Consider the following 21,116-nt stretch of genomic DNA (forward strand, 5'->3'; position numbering starts at 1 on the left):
TATTTAGGTGAAAGGTAGCAGTGGCCTGAACCAGAATGGTGATGATGGAGCTGGTGAGAAGTGGCTGGAATAGGGTCCTGTATTGGAGGTGGAACCTAGAAAACTTGCCAATGTATTGGCTGCAAACAGTGAGGAAAAGAAGGGAAGGGTGATTTGTTAGATTTTGGCTTGAACTCTTGTGCAAATGGTAGTGCCATTTACTGAGGAGGATAAGAAGGAAGGTGGACAACTCTTGATGTAGTGTTGTTACAGTGGAAGTAAGGGTACTGAAGATCATGTGTTCTGTTCTGAATGTATACATTTGAGATCTCTATTAGTAGACAAAAGAGGAGATATTGAGTGAGTCTGGAGGTCAGGGTCAGGCCTAGGCTAGAGATTTTGTTTGTTTTTATTTGTTTCTGGTTCTTGTTTTAGTAATGAGTTGACTGTTGTTTTCACAGCCCAATGAGGCGGGGCAAATAAAACCACTCAAAAGAATAAATTAAGACAGAGCTTGGTTGTTTTTGTACATGAAAAATATCTAGGAAGAGGCTTCATTTATATCCTATCGCTGATTTTGTTGCCTTGAATTCAGTTTTAGATAATAAAATCTTATTAACTTTAGAAATATATAATACAGCATGCATCAGGCTGGAGATTTAAATTTGGATATCATCAACATTTGGATCTATGGGATCAGCCAGGATAGCACCATCCAACTGAATCTCCTGTGATAATGGAAATCTACATCTGCACTGTCCAGCAGGGTGCCACCTGCCCCATGGGGGCCACTGAGTACTTGAAATGTGACAGGTAGGACTAAGAAACTGAGTTATTAATTCATTTAAACTTCAATAGCTGCATGTGGTTAATGGCTACTGTATCGGACAGCACAGACCTGGTGGCAGGGTGGGGTGGGATGGAATATACGGATGGAGAAGGTTCTGGGCAAAAGCTAGCCTCTTCACTGGCCAGTTAACCCAGTCTCACAGCCACACTGAAACATAACTTTATTTCCACTTCCCATTGCCTGAGTAGTGATGCTTGTTAAGTGGTAGAAATCTTGCTTCTTTGTGAGAAACAGCCTGGAAAGAAAAGCAAACTGCCTAGTCCTAGGAGGAGTGCTAGGAGACGTTATAAAGTCTAAAGAAGCAATTGCGCTTTGCTGGAAAGCAAATGCAAGCCCATATTTATAGAATCATTTAAACCTTGAAAGTGTCACTTATATTTTTCAATTATGTTTGGTGGGGGGAGTTATATAGACTGGTGGGTGTCTGTGGATTTAGAGATTCAAGATGGTGCCTGGCTGATATCCCATCTGAATGTCAAGAGCCCACAGCAACAGGACTGAATACCAGCTTCATAATGCGAGTTGTGTCTCTTTAGGGCAGAGTGGGTTTCACTCCCTTTGTTAGGCAATCTCAGTCCCCATCCAACTGCAACCATCAGTGACTGCTAATATGAAAGAACTCTTTGTAAGCAGCTGCCTGTGCTTAAGAGTACTTGCAAGTGTATGCTGGCAATGGGTGAGGCCAGAGTCAATACAAAAAAATAAAATGGAAAGATGGGACATTGCTTTTACTAAGGTTGATTGCAGCTGCCGTATCACCTCTTTAAGAACCGTTTGGTGACCAGCTCCTTCAGAGGAAATGGTTGTTCTGTGCTTAATTGGTGCAAAGGAATTGCCCAAACTGGAATTGAGTAGAACTGAGGGGATTTGAGCCACTGCTTTTAGGAGAGGTAATAATCCAAGGTCAGTGCTCAGCAAAGGACCGTCACACAACTGGTTTTGTGGTAGGAATTTGTATTTTTTTTTTTACTAAGGCTTGGGGGTGGGGGTCAGTGGATGGAGGGGGTGGACTGGAAGTCTCTAGTTGTCACTGACCTCTTGTTGTTTTCCTTGAGAACAGTGGAATCGTAGACTTCTAAGGTTTGGGAAAGTATAAAAGAACTTGATGGTCACCTACCCAGCTTTTGATGTTCAGCTGAGGGAACGGGCCTGGAGAAGTGAGGTGCCTGACCCCAGGGCCCATGACTCGGTATGGTTGAAGGGATAAATCCAGAGCCCAGGGAGAGGCCAGAATGAGGCATTCTCGAGCAGTGCTGGATGGGAGGAGGGCGTGGGAAGGAGGGAGGGAGGGAGGAAAATGTCCGAGAAAATACACAGGAGCCAATTCAGGAGAGAAGTCAGAGGAGGGTTGACCTGAGGATGGAAAAGGCCTGTGGCTCAAATGAAGCCTCAGCGTGGGGACCTCGTGTATCCAGTCAGCAGAGACTTGTCAAGCGTGCACTCTGCACTGGACGGCAAGCCCTTGAAGGAGGGACAGGAGGGAGGCATGGCAGAGACTTAAGAAAGGCATCAGTGCTGACTTCGCTTCCATTTATTCCAAGATCATTTCTGAAAGGAGGCAGATTTCCATGCCCGATTTTTCTAGGAAAACGAGTGAGGTGACAGTCAGAAGGAGTGAGATGAAGGGGACAGTTTGGTCCTTTTAGCAAGGAGAGGCAGGAGTCGGATGCAGGCTGCATCACAGCTGCAGGCTAACCTTGGTGCTTTCGTTTCTCAATCTGCATCAATGTGGAACACGGCTACGGGCTGCCGCATAATGCTGTGCTTCCTTCTTACAGTGTCCGAGCTTCAGGAGGAAGGCATGAACGCTATCAACCTGCCCCTCAGCCCCATCCCGTTCGAGCTGGACCCTGAGGACACAATGCTGGGTAATGGGGTATCTTGTTCTCTCTGGGTTAGCCTGATGCCTTCAGAGCGACCACCTCGCTGACTGCCTTTTCTTTTTAAAGAGGAGAATGAAGTGCGAACGATGGTGGATCCCAACTCACGCAGTGACCCCAAACTTCAGGAACTGATGAAGGTAAGAGGAAATTAGAAGGGGCTTCAGGTGCCTCTAGACCAGTCACCCTGTGTAGGCTCCACTTGAGCCACTGCAGAGAGAACAGAAATTCACAGCAGTCCCTGGCCACAGGCAGCTTGCAGTCCAGAAGGCAGACATCTACAGATTAACAATGGTGGGACATAACAGGTGCTCAAGGAATGGCATTGACCATAGGCACTGGAGAATTTAGTGCAAAAAACACATTTGCCAGGATCTTATCACTCACACAGTCCTTTCACCGCGTTTCCCGAGGACCCTCAAAAGTACCCTTTGAAGTTGGATTTAGTGTCATCTCCATCTGTTTTATAGATGAGGAAACTGAGTCTCAGAAAAGCCAGGTGATTGTTCATTTATAGTCATGGCTTGAGTGGAGGAGATGAGATTTAAAGAGAAATGATTAAGATGAAATAACATACTGTGCATAATGTACTTGGCACAGTGACTGACCAATGGTCACCCTCAAAAAATCTCTATTTCATCCCCCTTCTGATTCCCTGTCCTGTGTCTGTCTTCTTCAGCTTCTCCAAGCTGCACTTAAAACAGGACCAAAAGGCACTGGGTGCAGAGTGATTCACTCAAAATGCAAAGCTGAGTGTATCATTTTCCTGTCCAAAACCTGTGTGTAGCTTCCTATGAACTTCAGGTTGAAGCCCACAGTCCTGGGGGTAGTGTTTGACATCTGCATGCTCCAGCTGCCGCTTTAACCTCAAATCATCCCTGCTTGGCAAGGATGCCCCAAGGATGCCAGACCTCTTCATGGTGGTTCCCAGTACACACCCACACACGGCATGCTTCCGGCTCTCCCACCACCAGGCCTTTGGTCGTGCAGTCCCTCTGCGCAGGCGCTCTACTTGCTCTTCGCCTGAAGCCGAAGTCGAGTCACGTCCTTCAGGAAGCCCTCTCTAAAGCCCCGGGCTGTCACTCGGCCGCTCTGCGTGCTGCTGTGGTTCATGCATATACTTCTATCCTGTTGTCATCACATGATGTTCCAACTACTCACATACCTCTCAGTCTCCTTCACTAAGTGGAGAGCTGCTTGGGGTTAAAGATTGTCCTTTTTTTTTTCATCAGGGACAGTCTTTTTTTGTACCCTCAGGATTCAGCACAGAGCGACATATAGCAGATATTAATAAATGCTGGATGCATAGATGTTGGATGGATGGTTGGATGGATGAAGGAGAGAAGGGAGCGAAGGGGAAGGGGAGGTGGGAGGGTGGAAGCATGGAAGCTCCTGCCTTAGGCCAGTAGAACAATGTGCTTTGAAAGCCCGAGTCTCCACTGAAGGGTGGAAATTTAGCCCAGCTCCCGCCTGTGTTGTAAAGGCAATCTGCTTATGCTGAGTCAAAGAAGTCAGACACAAAAGGTGATGCTCTGGGACCACCCTGGCAGTCCAGTGGTTAAGACTGCACGCTTCCACGGCAAAGGGGTGTGGGTTCAATCCCCGGTCAGGAACTAAGATCCCACACGCCACGTGGCATGGCCCAAAAACAAAAAAGGGTGATGTTCCGTTTAGGTGAAATGGTCAAAAAGTCCGAACTGTAGCGCTTGCCTGAAGCTTGTGATCAGGAGCAGTGACTGAGCGCAGAGAGACCAGGGGGACCTTCTTAGGGTGAGGGAACTGTTCTGTGTCTTGATTGTGGTTGTGGTTACACAACTGTGTACAGTGACCAAAAGTCATCACATTGTATACTTAAGATTGGTTAATTTTACTGTATATGAATAATACCTTCATAAATAAAGCAAGAGGTTGAAATTAAAAAGGCAGTGGCCTTGTGCAAGCTTCAGTTTCCTTACCTGAAAAATAAAACCGATGCTACCTGCCTCTCGGGGTGCTGTGTGGATTAACTGAGTGACTGGTCACCTGGAATGCCTCTGCTGGATGCCTGATGCACAGAGGCTAAGACACGGGCCCCGGAGGACACTGCACAGCCCCACTGAGAGGGAGCCTGGCGCAGGGTGGAGAACGTGTGCTGTGTGTAGAGTGAGGTGGACAAGAGTGGCTATTCCTGTCCCTGCCCACAGTTAGCTCTGGGACCTTGGACCGTGTTCACCTCTGTGTTTGGTTTTACCTCCTGAACATAGGGGTGACAGTAACCACCTGGCCAGATATGTCATAACAGGAGAGTGCTTTATTTATTAATGAGATCTGCCCTTACTGGACGTTTGGCCCTTGCTGTATGTAATTCCTTTCCTTTTTTTCCTGATATTGGTTTTGGTTTTTGGCCACTCGGTGTGGCATGTGGGATCTTAGTTCCCTGAACAGTGAACTGTTCCCTGCCCCCTGCAGTGGAAGTGTGGAGTCCTAACTGCTGGACCACCAGGGAGACCCTGTAATTCTTTTCTACCACCTAGTGTGGGAGGTGCCTTCAACTTCCACTATAGAGGTGGGGAGTCAGAGGTTCAGAGCAGATAACTAGCTTGCTGTAGATTCATAAATCACAGAGATATACACACAGTGGTTCATGGATGACAGAGGTACACACACATACGCACACACACATAACAGTCTGTCGATCCCAGAGATGCACAAATTATTTTAGTAGGTAAAGTGAGGGTTTCAACCCCAGTTTGCATGACTCCAAAGCCCATCCTGTCCAGCCTGCAAAGCCACACAGCCAAGCACTGTGTGAACGTTCTTGCCATTCGGGGAAGGGAAGGTAGGGGCCAGAGGTGTTAGCAGAGACACTAGTGCCACCAGCACTAGCAGAGCCTATACCTGCAGGTTAACAAGAGTGTTGGGCTCACACTCACAGCTGCTGGACACATACTCAGGCGTGTGGATAATTCTGCTCCTTTCAAAATCTGGAGTTCATTCAAATTTTAACTGTCCAGGATGAGATCACTGGTGTGCAAGGAAACACCCTATGACTCTTCTCTTATTCTCTCTCTCTGGGTAGGTATTAATTGACTGGATTAACGATGTTTTGGTCGGAGAAAGAATCATTGTGAAAGACCTCGCTGAAGATTTATACGATGGCCAAGTCCTCCAGAAACTTTTTGGTAAGAGGAGAGTTGAATGTCGAGCAGTGGGTGTCTTTAAATCTAGTTTGGAGCTGTTCTCCAGTCACAATAGTTCACCTGGAATGGAATAGGGATGGGTAGCCTTGGGCTAGCAGACCAGTTAAATGTACTCTTGGGAGTGTTTTACATGAACTCATTGCAAAGGGAGGCTTTGGAGCCAGACAGGATTGCTCCGCCTAGCAGCTGAGAATCACCAGCAGGCAGATGACAGGACTCCACTGCACACTGAAAACATGCCTCACCTTCTCCAGAAAATTGTACACCTGTGGCCTCTGTAGGTGTGTTTACATGTGTGTGGATCTGCATGGGTGTGTTTGTATACGTTTTTCACCTATAGACCTGTACATGTGTGTGGGTTTGCATGCATATATGTATACCTCTGTGATCTGTGGCCTTGTGTGTGTGTGTGTTCCTGTGTGTACCTCCCTCCAGTTGGTGCAAGTACGCAGGTGTGTGGACCCCTGTGACACTTGGCTCCGTGTGTCTCCAGGTGCCTAGCCTCTGGCAGCGTATGCATCCCTGTGTCAGTCCACAGCTGTTATGTGAAAGTGTGAGGCTGTTGGGGAAGGAAAGGAGGCCTCCGGGTGACATTAGTGTTGAGAGGACAGATTCATCGTGATTAGATTCGGACTCCTCCTCTCTGTCCCCCACTTTCTGTCATGCTAACTGCTGCCCTAAGTTCTAGACTCTCCTTAGCTTCCCACTAGCGCCTCACGCTGAGCACATCCCCTTTCCTAAGGATGTTTCTTTCCTTCTGAGTGAGTAGAGCCCCGTCCTCTCTTCCCTGCCCCTCTGTGGCTGTGGGGCATGGGGTCTCCACGGCCCCATTTCTTGCTCGGAATTCTCTCCCGCATCCCCTCCTCACTGCCATTTTCACTTGTCTGAATTGTTGAAACAATTTCCGAGCTCATCTCTTTGCCTCCCATCTCACCTCCTCCAACCCATTCCCCTTTGCAGGGGGCTGCTGGTGGAGGAATCTTTCTTAATTGCAAGGCTCATTTTGTTGGTCCTCGCTCTCCCGTACCTGTGGGACAAAGTCCAGACCTGTTAGCACAATATTCAGAACACTGCATCTGTCTTGTCAGCCTCACCTCCAGTCACCCACACGTGTGGCTCATGCCATGTAAAATGCTTAGAATCACACCTGACACACAGTGAGTGACCAGTCAGTCCGTATCTGTTATCATTTCATTGGTAGTTATGCCATCTTGAACACCGTGTCATATTATGACATACACTGGGCATAGTCACACCTCTTTTCTTTTGCCTTTTCTTTTCTTCTGCCTCTGGGGCCCTTCTTCCCCCTTTATCCACTGAGATAAACCATTATCGCTTATTCTTCCCATCTGTAGAGTCAACCAAACGTGCCTCCCCTCACGACATAGTCACATCTGGAAGAAACAGTCGTGTGTTCTTCTGTGTTCCCTCAGATATAGATACACACACGTGTATGAAGCATTCATGCTTTTATTATATAGATACATACACATGTACATAATATGTATGCCTTTGTTATATAGATATACACACATATATATAACATACATGCTTTTATGTTATAGATACATAAGACATATATACATAATGTATATGCCTTTATTATTGTAAGATATTCCATTTTGTTTGTAGCTGTTTATGTAAATGTATGGGCTTCCCTGGTAGCTCAACTGGTAAAGAATCTGCCTATGTTGCAGGAGACCCTGGTTTGATTCCTGGGTCAGGAAGATCCCCTGGAGGAGGGATAGGCTACCCACTCCAGTATTCTTGGGCTTCCCTGGTGGCTTAGATGGTAAAGAATCCACCTGCAATGTGGGAGACCTGGGTTCGATCCCTGGAATAGGAAGATACCCTGGAGGAGGGCATGGCAAGCCACTCCAGTATTCTTGCCTGGAGAATCCCCATGAACAGAGGAACCTGGCGGGCTACAGTCCATGAGGTCATAAAGAGTCAGGCACATCCGAGCGACTAAGCACACATGTATGAGTGTATGTAAGCTTCTCAGGGGCAGGAGCCATGTCATATTCCTTTTTCCAGTCTTCTCCAGTAATAACACATTGCCATCACTTAATCAATGTATACTGACCAAATGAATGAATAATATAAAATCTAGTAATGTCTAGGAAGCTAAGCTCATTTGGTACTCAAACATCAATATTAATGAGTATTAATATTTAAAGGCTCGTAAATGTAACTGAACACGGAGGGGAACGCACTTTGGCACCTGCAGATGTGGAAAAACCCTGAGCCTCACTCATCACCTCTCCTAGCATTTGTAGCTTTTAACTTCACCACCAAATTTCTAGTTGGGACTTGACACTGTCTGCAAGTGTTCTATGCTGGACTTTCCAAGCAGGGGTGGGACACGGGGCTGAGGGGTAATGGAACATGGTCATGAAGCAATCTCGCCTCTGGGAAAGGTTACAAAACTGCCCAGCATCATCCATGCTGCCCCGAGTCAGGCATCAAGTACAGTCAGGTTAGACCACCTCAGATCTCAAACTTCACGTTGAAAAGGTGATTAAAAGCAGAGCTGATGCCTCTTTTGTCAACCTAAGTGTGAGTTTAGGGCTAGACACACACGTTCAGAAGCTACAGACAGCATGCCCACTGGAGAGGACTCGTTTGCAGTTTAAGATGTGCATCAGGAGCTCCTGGGAGGAATCGGTCTGGAGATGGGAGTTTGGGTGACCCCTCTGACCTGGAGTTCCCCTCTGGCTATTTTCCTTTCTTCGTGCCCAACCACATCTCTCAAAATAATGGTTCGCACTCCCTCTCCCCGCCTCCCCACCACTAAGCAGTCCCCCCTGAGGTACCGGCTGGGTGCCACCACCTTGCCGTCAACTTTTCCTTCCCACGTCACCAGTGTCACCTGAGAGTTCCTCTTCCGTGGTGACGTTTGCCCCTACTGAACGTCTCATCTGCCTTCCCCGACCCGACTGTTTCTGGGACCTCATGCTGCCGTGTTTCTCTTCCGCCTCTGACACCTGCTTCTCAGCCGTCCCCCTCCTCTGTGCTTCTTTCCATAATGGTTGGCTTTCCTCCAGCTTCCATCCTTGGCCTCCTTCTCTTTCTCTTTCATACCTTCTTCCTGGGTGATTTCATCTGTCCCTACAGTTTCAGCCATCAACCATATGATCATCACCCTCAGATCTCTATCTCTGGAATAGCTCTGTGAAGCTGTGAGAAGGTTATCTCTTCCCAGCCTGCCCACCTGCATGTCACACAGGCACCTGTAACCCGCCTGCCCTGAACTCAGCTTGTCTTCCTCCTCCCCAAACCCGTTTTGTTTTCCACCTTGAGGAATGCTATTACGAGCCCAGACTAGAAACCTGGGCGTAATCCTGAACTGCTCCTTCTTCCCTCACATTCTGTTGGTCACGGTTCTGGCAACTGTATTCCCATATATACATGTCAAACCCATCTCATGTCTCAATCAGCTAGAACACATGCAGCATTTGTAAAAGTGCCTGGGTCACCGTGCACTAGGTCAGGGGTGGCTGTCAGCAATATTTTCCAACCCCACTGCTGCCTCCTTAGCTCAGAGCCTCATCATTTGTCTTAACTTCTCTGGTTCCAAACTCCTTTTCTTACATTAAGCTGTTTCCTGCCTCAGAAGCATTCTGAAGTTCTCCCAGATCTTCTTTATATTTCACAATTTGTTTCACCACTTAAACCCATAGCCCATGTGTCAGTGTTTCTTTAAAACTTCTTTATTTTGAAATAATTTTTAATAGAGTTGCAGACACAGCCAAGAGGTTTCCCGTCTCCCTTTACTCAGCTTCCTCTAATGTCAACATCTTACCAAGCAGAGGGGAAGCATCAAGACTAAGAAATCAACCTCAGGACGGTGCTTAACCGAATCGCAGGGTTTATTTGGATTTCACCAGTTTTTACATTCATGTCTTTTCTTGGTTCTAGGAGGTAAACCCAGAATCCCCCATTACATGCAGTTGTCACGTCTCCTGTCATTCATGACCTTGGCACTTTTGAGGAGGACTGGTTAGTTATTTTGAAGAATGGCCCCCAATTTGGGTCTGTCTGATGTGTTCTCGTGATTCGAGTTGTATGTTTGGGGAGGGGTGCCACAGAGCTGATGTGTCCTCAGTGTATCATTTCAGGGCAGACACAGTGTTACCGTGACTGGTCACTTGTGACATTAATCTTGACTACTCAGTTAAGATGGTGTTGGCCAGGCTTTCTTCACTATAAATTTTTACTATTTTTCTCTTTGTTATTAACTTATTTTCAGGGAGATACTTTAAGACTTTGAACATCCCTCTGCATCCCACCTGCTTCTGGGCCAAAAAGGAGCAGGCTTGCAGAGGCAGGCTCCCTGGGGAACTCTCGTGTACAGACCAAGATATAAATAAACACTTTGCTTTTCTTGCCTGAAAAAAAAAAAAAGACTTTGAGCATATCTTGTTTTTTCTTACACTCATCCCACTAACTATAATCGGTGGAACATGTCTGCTGGTTATTACTGTGGAAGTCTAGTGAAGGTTTTCTATTTTCCTATTCTCCCATTCCTTCTTCATTTATTAATTTGAAGTCTTCTATAAGGATAAGACTTACATATGCATTCGGTATTTATATTAATATGGATACAAGGATACTTAATCATTTGGTTCAGTTCACTTCAGTTCAGTCACTCAGTCGTGTCCGACTCTGCAACCCCATGAACTGCAGCAAGCCAGGCCTCCCTGTCCATCGACTCCTGGAGTTTACCCAAACTCACGTCCATTGAGTCGGTGATACCATCCAACCATCTCATCCTCTGTCGTCCCCTTCTCCTGCCCTCCATCTTTCCCAGCATCAGGGTCTTTTCAAATGAGTTATCCCTTCGCATCAGGTGGACAAAGTATTGGAGTTTCAACTTCAATATCAGTCCTTCCAATGAACACCCCAGACTGATCTCCTTTAGGATGGACTGCTTGGATCTCCTTGCAGTCCAAGGGACTCTCAGGAGTCTTCTCCAACACCACAGTTCAAAAGCGTCAATTCTTCGGTGCTCAGATTTCTTTATAGTCCAACTCTCACATCCATACGTGACTACTGGAAAAACCATAGCCTTGACTAGACGGACGTTTGTGGACAAAGTAATGTCTCTGCTTTTTAATAAGCTGTCTAGGTTGGTCGTAACTTTTCTTCCAAGGAGTAAGCGTCTTTTAATTTCATGGCTGCAATCGCTATCTGCAGTGATTTTGGAGTCCAAAAAATAAAGTCTGACACTGTTTCCACTGTTTCCCTATCTATTTGCCATGAAGTGATGGGACCAGATGCCATGATCTTCAGTTTTCTGAATGTTGAGCTTTAAGCCAACCTTTTCACCCTCCTCTTTCACTTTCATCAAGAGGCTCTGTAGTTCTTTACTTTCTGCCATAAGGGTGGTGTCATCTGCATATCTGGGATTATTGATATTTCTCCCAGCAATCTTGATTCCACCTTGTGCTTCTTCCAGCCCAGCGTTTCTCATGATGTACTCTCCATATAAGTTAAATAAACAGGGCAACAATACACAGCCTGTCGTACTCCTTTTCCTATTTGGAACCAATCTGTTGTTCCATGTCCAGTTCTAACTGTTGCTTCCTGACCTGCATACAGGTTTCTCAAGAGGCAGGTCAGATGGGTCTGGTATTCCCATCTCTTTCAGAATTTTCCATTTTATTGTAATCCACACAGTCAAAGGCTTTGGCATAGTCAATAAAGCAGAAATAGATGTTTTTCTGGAACTTTCTTGCTTTTTCGATGATCCAGTGGATGTTGGCAATTTGATCACTGACTCCTCTGCCTTTTCTAAAACCAGCTTGAACATCTGGAAGTTCATGGTTCACGTATTGCTGAAGCCTGGCTTGGAGAATTTTGAGCATTACTTGACTAGCATGTGAGATGAGTGCAATTGTGCGGTAGTTTGAGTATTCTTTGGCATTGCCTTTCTTTGGGAGTGGAATGAAAACTGACCTTTTCCAGTCCTGTGGCCTCTGCTGAGTTTTCCAAATTTGCTGACATATTGAGTGCAGCACTTTCACAGCATCATCTTTTAGTATTTGAAATAGCTCAACTGGAGTTCCATCACCTCCACTAGCTTTATTTGTAGTGATGCTTCCTGAGGCCCACTTGACTTCACATTTCAGGATGTCTGGCTCTAGGTGAGTGATCACATCATGATTACCTGGGTCGTGAAGATCTTTCTTGTACAGTTCTTCTGTGTATTCTTGCCACCTCTTCTTAATATCTTCTGCTTCTGTTAGGTCCATACCATTTCTTATGATCATTACAAACGTTGTAATCATTATTATCATCATTCTTGGTTTGTTCATATACTTCCAGCTTTGACCACTGGGAGCTCTTCTTAGTTAACTCCAAGCACCTCCTGGACATACTGCCCTTTATTTATTTATTTATTTATTTTCTGAGCATTTTCTTACTTTCTAATATCATAAGATGCTCCAGGCTCATCTTTTATTTCACTTTTATTCTGACCCTAGAATCAACTACTTCTCCAAGGAGGCCCAGTGTCTTGAATTTGAGAATGGTGTTTAGAAGTCAATATCTGGGTGTATGACTTAGTGTTTTGAGATTGCTCTTTGTTGCTCAAATACACAGCCATGTGTAAGTACAGTACTATTACCTGATGGTACCAAGGTGAATCAGGCATGATCATTCCAGAAATATAGCTTCAAATTGTACTGGGGCTGGACATGGAGAGTAGGAGGGAACTGAGTTTGGGATTAATAAACTAACTATTAAATACAGACACTTAGAAAAGATAAAATGGCATAGGGACCGCCAGGAGGCCAGATATGCCAAGTCACATCTTGGGAGCAGAATACAGATCTGGAATCTGGGTATCCATGCTGATGATATCGTGCAGCAAGGGCTCAACTCAGAAATGAGCAAGATGCCAAGGCAGGGATCTCTGGACCAACAGGTGTGTTTGTGTGTGTGTGTTGTGTGTGGTGTGTGTTATTGTTATGGTGAAATTCTGAATAGATGAGCATCCCTGAGGTGACAGGTGGACTGTCTGGCTGGGTGCTGTCTGATCATGAGCTTTGGGGGGGCAGCAGCATACCTGGTGCTCCTCTGTGTGGCCAGATGCCACTTGCTCAGCATCAGTGTCTGGTCTGCTTGCCTTTCTGAGTCCCTAGGCATACCTGGGAAATTCTTCTGGCATAGCCTTCTGCTGGTCCTTCTTTCCAAGCTGCCTAACCCAGCTGCCCATTGCTGCCTCTGTCGTCTGCATCTTCCCTCTTGTCCTGGCAGCAGAGCTGACGAGGTTTTCCTGAAAGGAGATGCTGAAACAAGGACGTAGGTGGAAGAAGTTTATGTGAGGGGTAGTCTTAGGAAATACAAGTAACCAAGTGGAGAATGTAAGAGAGGAAGAGAGAAACACCGTTGAGTGTGCATTGATAAGGATGACAGCTCTGTTTGCAACCAAGGCTCAGGGCTGCAGGGGTCCCTTTGAGAAACCAGGTGACACCACCCATCAAAATCAGGAAAGGGAGCAGGAGCGTTTATCCTATGGCTCCCATTGCTGTGCGACTGAGGACTGTGTAGGAATTAAGAGCCCCTGGGTTGTACTCCTGGCAGAGAAGGAGAGAGCTTCAGGGCTAGAGACAGGAACCATCAGCGTGCTGAGAGCTGCCTGCAGTGGCAGGTGGACGCAGGGAGTTCTGGAAAGGGGTATCAGCATCATCTAGGAAGACCAGAGGGTGCAGCTTCTGCTGTAAGGCTGCTCCTCCCGACACCGGCCATTTCTCTGTACACTTGCTGTAGCCATGTGGGAAAAGTCAGCTGCTGGCCACTCTGGCCTGCCTCTGCATGGTACCTCATCCTGGGCTCTCAGAGCATTGGGCAGCCCTTCCCACACCTCAGAACCAAAGCTTCCCACCACACCCCCAAAATGAAGAAGTTTCTCCCTACCCTGTGCAAAAATTCACCTCATCTTTTATCCCAGGATTAGCCTCTTCCCAGGGCTACACAGGTGCCGCTACTGGTAAAGAACCTGCCTGCCAGTGCAGGAGATGCCAGAGATGTGGGTTTGATCCCTGGATCAGGAAGATCCCCTGGAGTAATATTCTACTCTAGTATTCTTGCCTGGAGAATTCCATGGACATAGGAGCCTGGCGGCCAACAGTCCATGGAGTCTCAAAGAGTCTGACACGACTGAGCAGGCACGCAAAGACTCTTCTCAGGTTAACTGATAGATGTAACATCCTCAGTTCCCCTGGGTGTACTCTTACCCCAATGCATCAATAACAGAGTCTCAGAATGGCCCAAAGGTGGGACACATTTCCCAGCATCTCACTATGCAGGTGCATCCACGGACATCTTGCTATATTTGCATTCCCAACACCAAGGCAGTAGATGTGACTGAGTGAGCGAGGCAGGAGGCAAAGGAGTCAAGGGAAATGCTTACCCCAGATCATCATTCCATTTGACCGTGGGCTGCTACCTGTTTGTTATTGAGGTTTTCTGACTTGGGACAGCTCTGCCAGTTTCCTTATGGCATGTTTGATTCCCCTGATCCCTGTCTATGAACATGTGTGTGTAACTGGGAACAGAAAAAGCCTGTTCTGAGAGATGCAAGCCATAAGGCTCTCCCTTCTGGTTTTCACAATTGCATAGGACTGAAATAGGATATCTTCTTCAAGCATGAGACCGTAAGGGTCTCTGCAGGAGGGTTTTTGGTTTTGTGTTGGGTGTCTGTGTGTGTGTCTTTTCCCCTGGGCAACCCTAAAGAGTATATATCTTACACCGACCTTAATGTAGCCAATTAAATATTCATCGAGCAATAGCCATTTGATTTGCTATGTGCTACTGCTGAGCGTAGGGCTTTGGAGGTAAGTACATCACAGTGCCCTTTCAGAAACTTCAGCCTGGTACTATAAAGGGCTGTGGGCTATCAAGTTGAAGATTTAGAAAGGCATCATGAAAGAGGCGACATTTTGAATCAGGCCTTCTGGAAGGAGCAGAGTTTCAACCAGATGAGGGAGAAGAACATTCCAGTAAAAAATGTTGCTGGTAAGCCCCTGTAGATTTCGCTGTGAGCGAAGAGAGAGTGTCAAAGAGACAGGAGCGCATCCGATGAGCATCAGGATTGGTTGAGTGGGGTGTGTGGTGAGCAAAGAAGATGGGACCTAGCAACCAGACCTCGGTTTCTGACACTGGTCTCCAATAATAGAAACCAGGGCCTCTGGAGTATCGGCGACTCTGAGACTGGAGCTAGGCATACGAATGAGCCTGTAGCATCTTGCAGTGCAGAAAGAGGCACTAAGGAAAAATATACACACATATATGGGGCAGCATGTTGAAAGTGTTTAGGGCCCATGTGAAATAGTTCCCAATGGCTAAATTCAAGCAAGAAAATGAGTGACAATATTGGATTATAACCCAAAGTCTAAAATATATAGCCTTAAGTTCATATTGATATCAGTAAATAGCTGAACAAATAATGAAGGAGAAGTGACAAATCTTCTTTACAGAATAATTCCAAATAAGTTATTAATTTATAACTCCTTCAAGGAAGTAGAAGTTAACTCCCCACCCTTGAAATGGACTGAATTTAGTGACTGGCTTCCAGTGATTAGGGTATGGAGGAACCTCATGCAGACACTACTTTGGCCAAATCAAGGTTAGCATCTCCAGTGATAACTCACATCCATAGCATGTACCCTTGATAGGATGCAGTGAAAAGGACCCTTCATCTCTGTGGTCTTCCTCTCCCAAATCTCCTGTCTAACCATGAGAAAAACAGAAAAATACCACAGTATCCCTCAAAACTATCAAGGATTTGAAGAAACAGGTATCTCTGGGGAAAAAAAAAATGATCCTAGAAGAGAAGAGTTAAGGCAGGTAATGAGGAGGTGTGAACAGAAAAAGACAGTAGGGAAAACTAATGAAACCCAAATAAATTAGTTAATAGTCATGTACCAGTGTCAGTTCATTAGTTGTGATAAATGTACCATAGTAATGTAAACTAGGTTAAAGATAGGTGAACCTGGGTTTAGGATGTAGGAACTATCTGAACTGTCATTTCAGCTTTTCTATAAATCTATAAACCACTCTAAAATGAGAAATTTGTTTAAAGGAACATGAGCTTGCCTCATAGAAGACCTTTGCACTAAGAATTTTAGACTATATTCAGTGGGCAGTGGTCACTGTTGGTGGCTTCTAAGCATAATGGCACCATCAGAAATAGGAGCAGCAAGAGGATTGCTTAGAGGCAGTAGAAGAAACTCCAGCAAAGCATCTTTTTACAAGATAATGATGGTGTCAAACTAGAGGAGTGGTAGTAGGAAAGGAAAAACTCCAAGAGAACCTGTTGTTGTTCAGTCGCTAAGTCCTATCTGACACTTTGAAACCCCGTGAACTGCAGCACACCAGACTCCCCTGTCCTTCTCTATCGCCCTGAGTTTGCTGAAACACATGTACTGAATCAGTGATGTCATCCAACCGTCTCATCCTCTTTTGCCCCCTTCTCTTGCCCTCAATCTTTTTTAGCATCACGGTCTTTTCCAATGAGTCGGCTCTTCCCATCAGGTGGCCAAAGTATTAGAGCTTCAGTTTTAGCTGAAGTCTTTCCAGTCCTTCCAATGAATATTCAGGGTTGATTTCCTTTAGGATTGACTGGTTTGACAGTCTTCTCCCACCACAATTCAAAAGCATCGATTCTTCAGCACTCAGCCTTCTTTATGGTCCAACTCTCAGATCTGTACATGACTTCTGGAAAAACCATCGCTTTGACTATATGGACCTTTGTTAGCAAAGTGGTCTCTGCTTTTTAATATGCTGTCTAGGTTTGTCATATTTTTTCTTCCAAAGAGCAAGCGTCTTTTAATTTTGTGGCTCCAGTCACTGTCTACATTGATTTTGGAGCCCAAGAAAATAAAATCTGTCACTGTTTCCACTCTTTCCCCATCTATTTGCCATGAAGTGATGGGACAGATGCCATGATCATAGTTTTCTGAATGTTGAGTTTTAAGCCAGCTTTTTCACTCTCCTCTTCCACCTTCATCAGTTCAGTTCAGTCGCTCAGTCGCGTCCGACTCTTTGTGACCCCATGGACTGCAGCACGCCAGGCCTCCCTGTCCATCACCAACTCCCAGAGTTTACTCAAACTCATGTCCATTGAGTCAGTGATGCCATCCAACCATCTCATCCTCTGTCATCCCCTTCTCCTCCCGCCTTCAATCTTTCCCAGCATTAGGGTCTTTTCAAATGAGTCAGTTCTTCGAATCAGGTGGCCAAAGTACTGGAGTTTCAGCTTCAGCATCAGTCCTTCCAGTGAATATCCAGGACTGATTTCCTTTAGGATTGACTGGTTGGATCTCCTTGCAGTCCAAGGGACTCTCAGGAGTGTTCTTCAATGCCACAGTTCAAAAGCATCTATTCTTCGGTGCTCAGCTTTCTTTACAGTTCAACTCTCACATCCATATGTGACTACTGGAAAAACCATAGCTTTGACTAGGTGGACCTTTGTTGGCAAAGTAATGTCTCTGCTTTTTAATATGCTGTCTAGGTTGGTCATAACTTTTCTTCCAAGGAGTAAGCGTCTTTTAATTTCATGGCTGCAGTCACCATCTGCAGGGATTTTGGAGCCCAAGAAAATAAAGTCAGTCACTGTTTCCACTGTTTCCCCATCTATTTGCCATGAAGTGATGGAACCAGATGCCATGATCTTAGTTTTCTAAATGAGTTTTAAGCCAACCTTTTCACCCTCCTCTTTCACCTTCATCAAGAGGCTTTCTAGTTCCTATTTACTTCTGCCTTTAAAGTATATCATCTGCATATCTGAAGTTGTTGATATTTCTCCCAGCAATCTTGATTCCAGCTTGTGAGTCACCCAGCCCAGCATTTCACATGATGTACTCAGTGGGTAAAGAATCTGCCTGCAATGCAGGAGACCTGGGTTCTATCCCTGCGTTGAGAAGATCCCCTAAAGAAGGAAATGGCAACCCACTCCAGTATTCTTGCCTGGAGAATCCCATGGACAGAGGAGCCTGGCAGGCTACAGTCCTTGGGGTTGCAAGAGTCAGACACGACTTAGCGACTAAACCACCACCACCACCCTGCATATAAGTTAAATAAACAGGGTGACAATATACAACCTTGACATACTCTTTTCTCAATTTTGAACCAGTCCATTGCTCCATGTCCAGTTCTAACTGTTGCTTCTTGCTCTTCATACGGTTTTCTCAGGAGGCAGGTAGTATGGTCTGGTATTCCCATCTCTTAAGAGAACCTGGTGATGTGGAGAATGAGCAGCTGAATGTAGAGTAGGCTGACTCTACATCGTTGCTGTTCAGTCACTAAGTCATGTCCAGCTTTTTGCAACCCCTTGAACTGCAGCACACCTTCCCTGTCCTCCACTGTCTCCCAGAGTTTGCTCAAATTCATGCCCACTGAGTCGATGATGCTATACTCTAAATGGTGAGTGTTAAATAGGGATGATTCCATGAGCCCCAGGAGGAACAGCATCTTGAAGGGTTTGGTCATATTGGTTTCGAGAATCTCTTCCCCACCCCCCAAAATGTACTTAGGCTGAAGTAGTAGCTATGCTAAAATTGTAAGAGTAATGAAAAGCAAGATAGATTGGAGTTCCAATCCTGGTTCTTCCACGAAAACTTTCCTCTGCAATTGGGGTCACTCTTCTATAAAACCAGGAAGATAACCTGTACAGCTTTATAGTAGAGCTGTTCAATATAATACCCAGTAACCACATATAGCTATTAAAAGAAATTAAAATAAAAAATTAAAATAAAATTAAAAAATTTGTTTACTTAGTCACACCAACTCCATTTCAAATGCTCCCTAGCCAAATATGTCTAGTGGCTACCATACTGAATGGTGCAGAAATGAGCATTCCCATCATAGCAGAAATTTCTTTTGGATAGCACTGCCCTAGCTGTTGCTATGATAGTCATTGATTCTAACATAATTGAAGATAATGTATACTGCTGTTCTTAAATTGGACGGGACGTTTTCTGGTCTCTGAAAAAGTCAAAAGCTAGATGAAAGTCTTTTTATTCCTATTCTTTTATTTATAAGTAGTAGAGAAGCTCTCCAGAGTGTCTTACTAAGTAAAAAAAAAAATAGTATGGTGCAGAAATGTTGTGTCAGTGTGTGTGTGCATTGAGACACATCTGATATTTGAGTACGTAGAGAATATCTTTGGTGAGTCACAAAAGCTCTCTATAGCATGAAACTGGGGAATTTGGGACAGCAGAGGGAAGAGGGGACTTAATTTTCACAGCCTGAATTTTGTCCATGTTTGTATATTCTCAGTTTTAAAGTACATATGTAAATTTTAATAGCAAAACTAAATCTGTCAGTAGATGTCAAATAATAACACGTCATACATTTCAACAGCTATCCCAAGTAAAACAGGAAGAAAAGGAAACTACCTAAATATGATAAAGACCATTTATACAAAACTTAACAGTGAACACATTGAATAGTGAAATGTCAAAGACATGGCATTAGGAACAAGTCAGAAAGGGTAGCTATCACCACCATTATAAGTGTTTTGGATATACAAGCTAATGTAATAAGATAAGGAAATAGATTTTCAGGTTGAACATTATGGCTCACTAAATGTTGAAGCAAATCTTCTTGGCCTGCAAACTTTAAAAATCTGTATAAACTTTAAAAAACACATATTTTTTTGTATTGTATGGCTTAACTGGAAAGGAATGAAATCCTACTGATGCCAAGAACAACAAGGAAGTGTAAATCCAGTAAAATAAGTGTTAATTTCTAAACAGTAATTAGCCTGAGGTTTAATGGCTGACACTTACAGGGTCAAGAGAGAAAGCCTGAAGCCTGAAAGGAAGGGGAATTGGATCAGATACTCCTGAGTAACACCAGGGTCTCTGAAGTGTAACACTCTCAGTGGGTGAAAGAGAAAATCTTGTCCCACAGAGAGGGTAAGTAAGGATAAATGTCTATCTCAGTCTTGGACGTGAATAGGACACAAGAAAGAAGTCTGCACTGATAATTCCTTATCATCAAATGTCTGTACTCAAACAAATTTTGGACTAGAATTCACAGTACTTATGTGGGTTTAAATGCCCCAAGCTGAAAATGTAGTTAAAACTTGTTCCAAGTTATTAGTGCTTCCCAAGGCAGGAGCAAACATACGCCTCTTTAAAAGGATGAACCTTAAACCCAGGCTACAAAAAAATTCCCAGAGATAAAATTCCAAAGTAAATGAGCTCAAGATCAGAAATCACCAAACACATGAAAGTAAGCCAGTATGACAGCATCAGCCAAAACAATAAACTACAGATTTATCCCACAAATGCTATAGATATTAGCAATTGATCAGTTACAGAATATAAAATACATTTAATATGTCAAAAGTCTTAAGACTATTGAAAGGATGATAAAAGCACAAGTAACTATCAAAATTGGACAAGCAAACTATGAGAGAGAACTAAATAGAACTTCTAGAAATGGGGGAAAAATGGAATAATGTAATTAGAAACTTCAGTGGATTAGACACAGCTGATTAGGAATTGATGAGCTGGAATATGGCACTGAAGAAATTACCCAGAATGCAATGTGAGAAAGACAATGGAGTGGAAAATGAGAATAAAAAACAGAGATTAAGAAAACCCAACACATGGGTAATTGGAATTCTAGCAGGAGAAAACAAAGAGAATGGTGTATGGATAATAATTAAAGACATAATGAATTAAAAATTTCAGAACTGATGGGAGATATGAAGTCTAGATTCAGGAATCTCAGGGTATCCGAAACAGGACAAGTAATCAGAAGTCTTCATAATGAAACCTAAGAACACTGAAGGCAAAGAAAAGATCAAAAGCAAAGAGAAAAAAATAGATTACCTATAACAACAGACTGAAAGCTGTCTTTTATCAGGAACAATAAAATCCCAAGGCTATTGGAATGAAAATTTCAAAGTGCAGAAAAATATTGTTAACTTTCAGGTTTAAATCCAGAAAAAAAAAAAAAACTTTAAAAAACGGGGAGAAAATTAAGGCATTTTAAACAAACATGAAGTGAGAGGGTTACCACCAACACACCCTTACTAAAAGGAATTTCTAAAGAGTATTCTCCACAAACAAGGAAAATGAACCCCCAGAAAAGATATGAAATGCAACAAAAAATAAAGATACAATAGAATCAGAATCCCAGACAACTATAGCACTTAAGTCAGTAAGAGTGATTAGAGTTAGTGTGCTGAGGTCCTTGTATTAGTAC

General features: G+C 44.3%; 1 protein-coding gene across 1 annotated transcript in view; it reads left to right on the forward strand.

Moving 5' to 3' along the window:
• PARVA (parvin alpha) overlaps positions 1-21,116 on the forward strand; it is a 170,956-nt gene that overhangs the window by 99,474 nt on the left and 50,366 nt on the right. Inside the window, exons 2-4 of the mRNA XM_065944030.1 lie at positions 2,608-2,697; positions 2,779-2,849; positions 5,768-5,870. Of these exons, the coding sequence (XP_065800102.1) occupies positions 2,608-2,697; positions 2,779-2,849; positions 5,768-5,870 (264 nt within the window). The remainder of the gene's footprint in view (positions 1-2,607; positions 2,698-2,778; positions 2,850-5,767; positions 5,871-21,116) is intronic.

This window comes from Muntiacus reevesi, chromosome 9 (genome assembly GCF_963930625.1).
Source record: "Muntiacus reevesi chromosome 9, mMunRee1.1, whole genome shotgun sequence".
Lineage (NCBI taxonomy): Eukaryota > Metazoa > Chordata > Mammalia > Artiodactyla > Cervidae > Muntiacus > Muntiacus reevesi.